Here is a 10,167-nt window from a genome sequence, read left to right on the forward strand (position 1 = left end):
ATGATGACGTTCACTGCTAGTCACAGTCACACACACACACACACACAAATAAAAGTGATCCAGTACATACAAATCATCTATTTTTTAATGTGTTATTAAAATGAACATTGTAAACATATACATTTTGATTTATTTGAGATTTTCCCTCCACAAACCCACACAGACTCGTTTGAATCTGACAGTAGACACATTGTTGGCTGGCCTGGTCTTCGCTTCTGATTGGTCAGTCATGTCGACCCAGTGCTTGTCTATTGTCTCGCTTTGAATAAACCTTTGTCTGAACAGAATAACACGTGACAAATCAGTGAAGATATGCTTGTGTCTGTGGGAAACCAAACAGTCAGGCTTAACAGATTAAACTCCATGAAATTAAACTCTTCAAGAATGTCTGTAGAATTATTTAGAGACAGTGTCTTCATACAGGAGAGTTTCGTCCACAGATTCGTCCTCATCCTGTTAAACAGAACGAAATGAGCACAATCTTTAGTCGAAGGGGAACGTTCTTTAATGTTACTTGTACTAGAACGTCAGAACGTTCATTCAAAAGTAACGTTCCAATAATCTTTGAAGAATGATAAAATGGAATGTTCCCTTAACGTTCTCAGAACCAAGAGGAAACATTTGAAAAACTGTTCAGATAGAAAAAAAATCTTAGAACATATATTTTAGTTAGCTGGGATTTTAATGAAACTACATTTGAACTCTAGTGGAGATTCTGCTTCAGATTCAGAAACTGTGATTCAATTAAAAATATTAAAAATAATAAATAATACCTCAGCAGAATCACTTGTTCTGTCAGCGAGGACGACGTCTTCCTCATAACCCTCCAACATCTCCTCAAACTAAAGAACACACACAAACTCTTTCATCTAGTGAGCTTCCTATCAAGACAGTATTATAAGGATGCAAAATATGCCCATTCTGTGTCCTTCATGGATCATGCAAACCTACCCAGAATGCATTGCGGTTAACTCAGGGAACCGATTAATCGCATCCAAAATAAAGGTTTTTGTGTGTTTGCGTAATATATGTGTGTACTGTGTATAATTATTTTGTATATATAAATACACACACATGCATGTTTAAGAAAAATGTGTTATTTATATATAAAATAAATAAATATATATATATATATATATATACAGTATATACATGGAAATATTTCTTAAATATTCATACATGCACGTGTGTGTATTAATATATACAAAATAATTATACACAGTATACATATATTATGCAAACACAAACTTTTATTTTGGATGCGATTAATCGCGATTAATCGTTTCACAGCCCTAATAAACAAACAAATTTGATAATAGTCTATTTATGAACTGAAACAGAAGCAGTGTAAATGCATCCATCCTCACTGGATAATTGTCCTCCTCCTCTTCGTCTTCATGTTTAACAGCGATCTCCATTTTTCTGCGTTGTTTAATGAGTCTTGCATAAAAAAGCACACACAAAAAAAATAGCTCAGTTGGACGTAATGCTAGATTTGTGAATTTGTCAAATTAAAAAGGAAAAGAAAACTCACAAGTGTTTTCCTGAATATCTTCTTCCTGAGATGACAAATTATATCATTAATAATCATCATTTGATTAATTCAAACAATTTATCCTTGCATTTAAAGAGTTAAATAACGAGAGAGATGATAAACTCACGCAGAACGACTCCATAAACACAGCAAGCCATCACAGCAGCGTTCAGCAGAGCGAAGCAGCTCAGCACCACCAGCACCAACGCAGGAGACACGCTGTTCAGGACTACACATCATCACCACAACAACAATACACACATAAATAAATAAAACATAAAAAAAGGAAACTTTCCATTGTGTCATTCGTCAAGTTCAAACATTATGAAACGTCACTTTTAAATGTTCTCTGACACTAGAAACATTTACAAAATGTTCCATGATTGATGTTTTTTGCAATGTTTTGAGAACATTATTAAAGACCAGATAACGTTGAACGAACGTTCTAATAAAGTTACTAGAAGAACTTTTGTTCATAACTTTGAGAGAACCTTCACTCAACGTTCCCTGATATAGTTATTTCATAGTCATTTTATAAACTTTATTCTTTCTAAATATTTGTAAAAAAAATAAAAAATTAAATGTTATTTTAAACGAGTATATCATAAAGTAAAATTATAAATATGCAAAATGTATTTAAAAAAATTTTTTTGATTTTTTTTTGTGAATTTGTAAAAATTCTAATTATGTCACTTTATTCTTCATAATGTCATGAATGAATGTAATTTTCAGTGCTGTCACATCTAACATAAAAGTTTGTTTTTATATAATGTATGTGTGTGTATATATATTATGTTTATTTTATTCATATATATATATATATATGTCTGTGTGTGTGTGTGTGTGTGTGTGTGTGTGTATGTACACACACATATATATTAGATAAACACAAACTTTTTTTGTAAGATGCGATTAATCACGATTAATCGATTTTACAGCACTAAAAAATTACATTAATTCATGACATTATGAAGAATAAAGTTACATCATTTGATTTTTGACAAATTCAATAATCAGAATTCAAGTTCTTCTCTCATTCAATCATTTGGTTCTTTTTTCATTGTTTGACAAGATTCTTCCAATAACATTATTACAGAGTTTGCTCTGTAATCTGGTGTTTAATAATGATCTAAGAACATTAGCAAATATTATAAATACATCGTTCATGAAACTTTTTTTGGAAACATTTAGTTGGACGTTTATCTAATGTTTTTTTTTTTTATGTCACGACTTATTTCAGAGAGCATTCAGAAGTAACGTTCCCATAATGTTGGAAGAATTATACATTGGAACGTTCCCTTAACATTCACATAAAAAAAAAACATTTTAAAATGTTCAGTGATCATTCAGAAATAACGACTTTATAGGGAACATCAGCAAAACGTAATCATTTTGTTAGCTGGACATACAAAAACGGTTTATTTACTTTTTTGTACTATTTATAGTCATGTTTAGATTGAATTGCAGCCAAATTTACCATCCAGTTCATAATCTTTGTATTAAAGTCCCCCTGTAGTCGATCATTTTATCCCTTAAAACTCATCTTTGATCACCAACATGACATATTTAAACGTTTTTTTCCTTCAATGTCTTAAAATATCTTGAATGTAACTCGACACCCTCGCCTCATTTAGTATGCCACCTCTATGAATATGCAAATGAGCCCCGCCTCCACTCACTCCCTCAGCTCAGAGATCCACTGGTTGACGATCACACGTTGATCTGATTGGTTACAAGGTCGTTTGTGACGTCAGAAACACCAGCGATTTCAAACCGTGTTTTTGAGACTGTCTTTGGTTCACTGCAGTTTTAAGGAGGAAATACTCAGCAATGCTGTCGACTTATGAACTTACACGTGGTTTAAGCGTATTAAAAACACCACATAGACACATAAACAACATTAAACACTGGATTTTCACCACAGGGGGACTTTAATTTAGCCTGATAATAAACTGATATAGCTGAGTGTGTTATTCGGAGTGAGGCTTCATACCCTCTTTATTGATCAGCATCTTGGCGCTGCGGACGCTGGTTCTGTTGTCGAAGCGGTCCGAAGCTTCGCAGTGGTAAAAGCCAGCGCTGTCCGGACCCACAGACAGAGCCAGAGCCGAGTCGTCGGACCAGGCCACCGCATAGAAACCTCCTCGGCCCTCCAGCCTGGTGCTGTTCAGGAACCAGCGGTACTGTGGGAACGTCCCTCGCTCAACCTTACAGAGCAGAACCAGGCCGACCACCTGGAAGTCCCGCCCGGTGTGTGTGACGGGCCTCACCGTTACAGCGCCGCCGACAGACTCTGTGTGTGAGAGGAACACATCTGTACATGCAACTCTGAGAAGCATTGACAAAGGTTACAGGAGTAGTTCACTTCAGAATTTAAATTTCCTGATAATTCACTCTCCCGCACGTCATCCAAGATGTTCATGTCTTGTGAAATAAAGGTTTTTGAGGAACACACTCCAGGGTTTCTCCATATAGTGACTTCAATGGGGTCCAACGGGTCGAAGGTCCAGATGTGAGTTTCAGTGCAGCTTCAAAGTCTCGACACGATCCAGCCGAGGAATAAGAGTCTGATCTAGACAAACCAGCGGACATTTATAACAAAATACACATTTATATACTTTTAACCACTAATGCTGGTCTTGCACGAGCTGAAAGGTCACGCGTGTTCCGGTTCAAAAATGTAGAGTTGGGCGAAAAACTCTCATCTCATTTTCTCCTCCAACATTGTTGTTTTACCTTTTATTTTTTATTTTATAAAGGGCGTTTGAATCAGTCTCTGCACGTCTGCTTTGTAAACACTAGATTTGTTCTTACGCCTACGTCACGCTTGACCTTTCACCCTGATTACGTAATGTGTGTCGCATCACAGCTCGTGCAAGACCAGCATTAGTGGTTAAAAGTATATAAATATGTATTTTGTTATAAATGTCCGCTGGTTTGTCTAGATCAGACTCTTATTCCTCGGCTGGATCGTGTCGAGACTTTGAAGCTGCACTGAAACTCACATCTGGACCTTCGACCCGTTGGACCCCATTGAAGTCACTATATGGAGAAACACCTGGAGTGTGTTCCTCAAAAACCTTCATTTCTTTTCAACCGAAGAAAGAAAGACGTGAACATCCTGGATGATGTGGGGTTGAGTGAATAAATTAGGAAATTTGAATTCTGCAGTGATCGGGTCCTGTGACGGAGCTACACACCCCCGGTCAGGTTTACCGGTTCACTCAGAACCCAGTTGCCCTCGTTGCTGGCGTTGCATCTCACGCGACCCGTGACCCGGTTCAGCTCGACCGGCACATGGAAGATTGCGCTGGTTCCTTCAGTGGTGTTCTTCGTGATGACGTCGGTGTCGTTCAACAGGCTGAAGGTAATTAACGGAGATCCTTTCAAAGACCGGCACGTGACGATGGCTCTAAAGCCAGCGTCTCCAAGCTTCACCACCTCGAGGGAGATTTCAGGCTTCGACACGTACTCTAGAAGAAAAAACGTTTTCAACTCCATTAAACTGATCAAAAGTGACATTTATAATGTTACAAAAGATTCCCTTTCAAATAAAAGCTGTTCTTTTGAACTTTCCATTCATCAAAGAATTATGTAAAATAAAATGTGTCAGTTTTCAACATTGATAATAATCATAAATGTTTCCTGATCATCAGATCCTCATATTAGAGTGATTTCTGAAGGATCATGTGACACTGAAGACTGGAGTAATGATGCTGAAAATTCAGATTTGATCACAGGAATAAATTACACTTTACTGTATATTCACAGCTGTAATAATATATCAAATTTTTACAGTATTTTTTTTATCAAATAAACACTTTTTTCTAAAAACAAACTTGTGAATGGTAGTGTAATACGATGATTAATCTGTATATCCATTATACCTTTGACCTGCACAGATATGACATCACTGCAGCTGAAGGTCATCGTGTCATTGAATCGGTTTGATGCCACACACGTATAATTGCCTGTGTGTTGCACAGAGAGCCGGTGTATGATCAGTGTGTCGCCAGTCGTGTCGTACGGCCTTTCGTTCCTAAGCCACTCGTAGGAGACGTACGTTCCTCTGCTCTCTCTGCACTGGAGGCTCAAAGTTTGTCCTTCCCACACGGTCTCACTGGCGGCATGAGGAGCGATTGTCACGTCCTCCACCGGGACTGCAGAACAAACGGCAAAAACACTGCAATTTGCTGAAGATGTTGATATTTACACTCACCTAAAGGATTATTAGGAACACCACACTAATACTGTGTTTGACCCCCTTTCGCCTTCAGAACTGCCTTAATTCAACATGGCATTGATTCAATAAGGCGCTGAAAGCATTCTTTAGAAATGTTGGCCCATATTGATAGGATAGCATCTTGCAGTTGATGGAGATTTGTGGGATGCACATCCAGGGCACAAAGCTCCCGTTCCACCACATCCCAAAGATGCTCTATTGGGTTGAGATCTGGTGACTGTGGGGGCCATTTTAGTACAGTGAACTCATTGTCATGTTCAAGAAACCAATTTGAAATGATTCGAGCTTTGTGACATGGTGCATTATCCTGCTGGAAGTAGCCATCAGAGGATGGGTACATGGTGGCCATAAAGGGATGGACATGGTCAGAAACAATGCTCAGGTAGGCCGTGGCATTTAAACGATGCCCAATTGGCACTAAGGGGCCTAAAGTGTGCCAAGAAAACATCGCCCACACCATTACACCACCACCACCAGCCTGCACAGTGGTAACAAGGCATGATGGATCCATGTTCTCATTCTGTTTACGCCAAATTCTGACTCTACCATCTGAATGTCTCAACAGAAATCGAGACTCATCAGACCAGGCAACATTTTTCCAGTCTTCAACTGTCCAATTTTGGTGAGCTCTTGCAAATTGTAGCCTCTTTTTCCTATTTGTAGTGGAGATGAGTGGTACCCGGTGGGGTCTTCTGCTGTTGTAGCCCATCCGCCTCAAGGTTGTGCGTGTTGTGGCTTCACAAATGCTTTGCTGCATACCTCGGTTGTCAAAGTCAAAGTTGCTCTTCTATCAGCTTCAATCAGTCGGCCCATTCTCCTCTGACCTCTAGCATCAACAAGGCATTTTTTTAAACATAATGCAATGTACTGAAATGATGATTGAGAGATGAACAAATAAACCTTCTTCAAAAGCCTGATGATCATATTTGATAATAAATGATGGATAATCAATAAACCTGCTTCAGTCCAGCTGAAATATTACTAATATCAAAGTTATTCTCGCGTTTACATGATAAAATCTAAGGAAGCTTGTTTCCGCCACAGAATAAAAAATAAAAAAGGTCATTACGACTTTTTCTCACAATTCTGACTTTTTATCTCAGAATTGCGTGATATAAAGTCGCATTTGCAAGTTATAATGTCAGAATCGCGTGATATAAAGTCGCAATTCTGACTTTTTTTTCTTGCAATTGGAAGTTTGTATCTCGCAATTCTGACTTTATAACATGCAATTGTGAGATATAAAGTCTGAATTGCATGATATAATGTCGCAATTGCATGTTATCAAGTCAGAATTGCAAGATGTAAACTCGATAACTGCGATAAAAAGTCGCAATTATCTTTTAAAATGTTTTATTCTCTGGTGGAAACAATCTTCCATGAAACTCAGTGTAGATTTGACACAGAAAGACTCGTGAAGCTCGAGCTGAAGGAGGACGTTTGTACAATTACACTGAGAGACTTTTACTGGATAAAAGAGTCTAAACTCTCAGTCACACACAGAAGCACTGGAGGAGAGTGTGTGAAAATATCACTTCGAACATTTATAATACAGTAGTTTTAAAGGGTTAATGAGATACCAATGACTTTGAGGTCCAGGCCTTGACTGAGCGAGCTCTGGATGTCTGTGTTGTTGTGTCCGCTGGCCTTGCAGACGAGCCGACCGTCGTGTTGTGATTTGATTAACAGAGGAAAAGTGGCTAATTCTCCAGACAGAGAGCTGTACTGCGCGATCATCCTCCCCGGGTTTGACTCGACATAGAGCTCGTATAGGACAGGCACCGAAGCCGGGATCCCAGGAATCTCGCAGTAGAAATACTCAATCGAACCGTTTAATGCAACGGACGGACCTTCCAGAACCGGTTCATCAAGCTTGTGCTCATCCAGAGCTCCTGGAACAGAGGAAAAGAGTCGAGAACACACACACACACACACACACACACACACACACACACACACAGCAAACAAATATGCTCTTCCTCAGTCTTGTTTTCCAGTACAAAATATCTAAACATTCTTAAATCAAGATACATTTACTGGAGAAGAAACAAAATGACTGACGATAACAAGTGCTTTTTCTGAAAAATATATAAAAAATTATGCTTAAAACAAGAAAAAAATAAAACATCTGCCAATGGGGTAATATCAATAATCATTTTTTGAAAAAAAAGTACATTTTTTTCTGACCCAACTGTCAGATATTTTTCTTGTTTTAATCTAGTCACATTATTTTTATACAGTTTTCCAAAAACAAAACTTAATCACGTAAGTAATTTTGCTTCTCAGGTAAATATGTCTGATTTAAGAATGTTATCTGTGAAGGAAAATGAGACGTTTTTTTGTTTTGTTTTTGCAGTGCATCTTATTTAAAACACTTAAAAATATCAGAATGTCATTGCATTTGATGACACGTTTGTTGGGTTTGAAATGATAAAGCAATAGATGTAGTACTGAAGATGAAGACATTCAGTGTTGTTTTTGTTTGTGGTGATCATAATTCAGGCAATAATGCAATTAAGTTCATAATTATCTCGGTGAACAAACACATTCCAATTGATGCATTTTGCAGATGCTTTCATCCAAAGCAACTTGAGTCGCATTCAATATATATTACAGTAGTCAACATTTGAAGTGAATCAAAAAAGTTCATCAAAGTTGTCCTAAGACAAGAACAGGTATTGTTCAAAATTCATAACTTTAATGAAAGGTTTTTATCCACTTCAAATGTTGACTACTGTATCAGTTCTTGGGAATCTAAACACGTGATCTTGGCACTTTTTTGGGGTATTAAACACACACACAAACACACACTTAACCATTACTATCTATATAACCCCAGATAAAAATGGCAGGAAAAGAAAGCCACGTACCCGTCCTTGGATACAAGACAGAAATACCTGGTGGAAAAATATACATACATAAATGAAAAGAGACGTCAACAGACACCACATGAAAACATCCATCAGATATGCACAAGTTTCCTCCACCTATGAGAATCAGTGAAACATGCATCGACTCCATCCTCGCTGAATATCCAGATCCAAACACCAGAATGATCTTTATATTAATGATCCAAACACCAGAATGATCTTTATATTAATGCAGCAAGTGAACACACACACACACACACTGAAGGACGTGTCTCACTTCAACAGAGCTGATGGGATCCACCCTAAACACTCCATGTGTCGAGCACAGATAGGGCAGATCATGCCAATGCAAACCACACAACAACGATGGAAGATTGTGGAGAACACATTGCATGAACATCTGAGATAAACTATGTACTGCCTATAATATTGTGTTTGCAATAATACGGCCTAAAGGCATGATCGCTCGGCCTCTTTAGATTCAGATTTAGATTAGTGTTCAGAAGTCATTTTGACTTCAGTCATAATGTTTTTTTTTTATAAAAGTATTGGTGTACGGAAAGATAACATGAACATTTTCAGGACAGGAAAATTATAAACCGTTCATCATGTCATGGGTCGTATGGAGCACATTCTTCCCAGTGACACACATTCTGTTGAATTTAGTTTTAATAGTTTTTTTCCATCTGAATGCACCAACAAAATCAATGGTGAAGAAACCAAACAAGGAAGTATTGGCATTGACAACACTTTGTATGTTTTAAAGTTAGTGACCTCGAGTAAGTGCCAACAGCACAACCTACTGGTGTAAAGTTGTAAATTAATCTTAAATCCGATCATAAACTTTGCGATTTGTTAATTTTGAAACCAAGTCTGAGCTTTCACATTCTCTATAATAATTATACAAAAACTATTTGGCGCTCTTGACGTTTTGGCGCGGTTTTCCCGTAACTGCTTCAGTTCAAATGACACGTGACGTGAACCGATCATCTGTTCCTCTGCCCGACTAGTAATAATAGCACGGAATAAACATGAATAACCTCAGAAGGTATGTTGAAAGATACAGAACCACTTACTGAAAGGAATCATGTCTCATGTAATCGCTCAGCTAGTGTTTTAAACGCGAAAAGACGTCAATAAAACAGCTTGAGAACGATGTCACGTCGTCACATTTACCTCAGAACAGACATTCATTGATGTTTCATGATATTTCGTGAATAAGTCGTTGAAATGTGTAAATTTTTACAACGATCTGGTGTAAAACATAATTATATTACTAAATATAAAACTGTTATGTGCAATATAAATGTTTACACTTGAGTGTTATCATCATCTAACATAGATATCTAACTGACAAGGTTCCCTGTTTTCTGTAAGAAAAAAAAAATCGACATACTGTACCTGATATGCAAATGAATCAAATTGAGATCATAATATACCGACGTCAAGAGCGTGTGAATCGAATTGAATCTTGAATTCTGTGTTAAAACCAAGCCCTTGTTTAAAAAAAAAGTCCTTCA

The 10,167-nt window shown here is 37.5% G+C and overlaps 1 protein-coding gene across 4 annotated transcripts; it reads right to left on the bottom strand.

The window, feature by feature from the left end:
- Nucleotides 1-117: 117 nt before the first annotated feature.
- Nucleotides 118-8,841, bottom strand: LOC130076627 (Fc receptor-like protein 5). Of its 4 annotated transcripts, none has more exons than XM_056241776.1 (11): nucleotides 8,765-8,841; nucleotides 8,648-8,674; nucleotides 7,358-7,669; nucleotides 5,422-5,694; nucleotides 4,735-5,007; nucleotides 3,528-3,827; nucleotides 1,662-1,763; nucleotides 1,535-1,559; nucleotides 1,368-1,422; nucleotides 774-842; nucleotides 298-453 (listed from the first exon to the last, which is right to left on the bottom strand). In XM_056241776.1, the coding sequence occupies exons 1-11, from the start codon at nucleotides 8,796-8,798 to the stop codon at nucleotides 397-399; spliced, it is 1,527 nt and encodes a 508-aa protein (XP_056097751.1). In that variant the 5' UTR covers nucleotides 8,799-8,841; the 3' UTR covers nucleotides 298-396. The 4 variants fall into 4 exon arrangements, with proteins under 4 accessions (XP_056097749.1, XP_056097752.1, XP_056097751.1 ...); XM_056241775.1 differs by having other exon boundaries at nucleotides 1,368-1,440; XM_056241774.1 differs by lacking the exon at nucleotides 1,368-1,422 and having other exon boundaries at nucleotides 118-453.
- Between the last annotated feature and the right edge of the window lie 1,326 nt (nucleotides 8,842-10,167).

This window comes from Rhinichthys klamathensis, unplaced genomic scaffold (assembly GCF_029890125.1).
Source record: "Rhinichthys klamathensis goyatoka isolate OS25496 unplaced genomic scaffold, OSU_Roscu_1.1 h1tg000672l_1, whole genome shotgun sequence".
Taxonomy (NCBI): Eukaryota; Metazoa; Chordata; class Actinopteri; order Cypriniformes; family Leuciscidae; genus Rhinichthys; species Rhinichthys klamathensis.

Excerpts from the sequence above, each read along its gene's own strand:
- LOC130076627 (XM_056241774.1), bottom strand. The coding sequence starts at position 8,798 with ATGGAGTCGATGCATGTTTCACTGATTCTCATAG. Across the intron at positions 7,670-8,647 it reads TGTCTTGTATCCAAGGACGG|GAGCTCTGGATGAGCACAAG; the intron begins GTACGTGGCTTT and ends CCTCTGTTCCAG. Across the intron at positions 1,764-3,527 it reads GATGCTGATCAATAAAGAGG|TCCTGAACAGCGTGTCTCCT; the intron begins GTATGAAGCCTC and ends GATGATGTGTAG.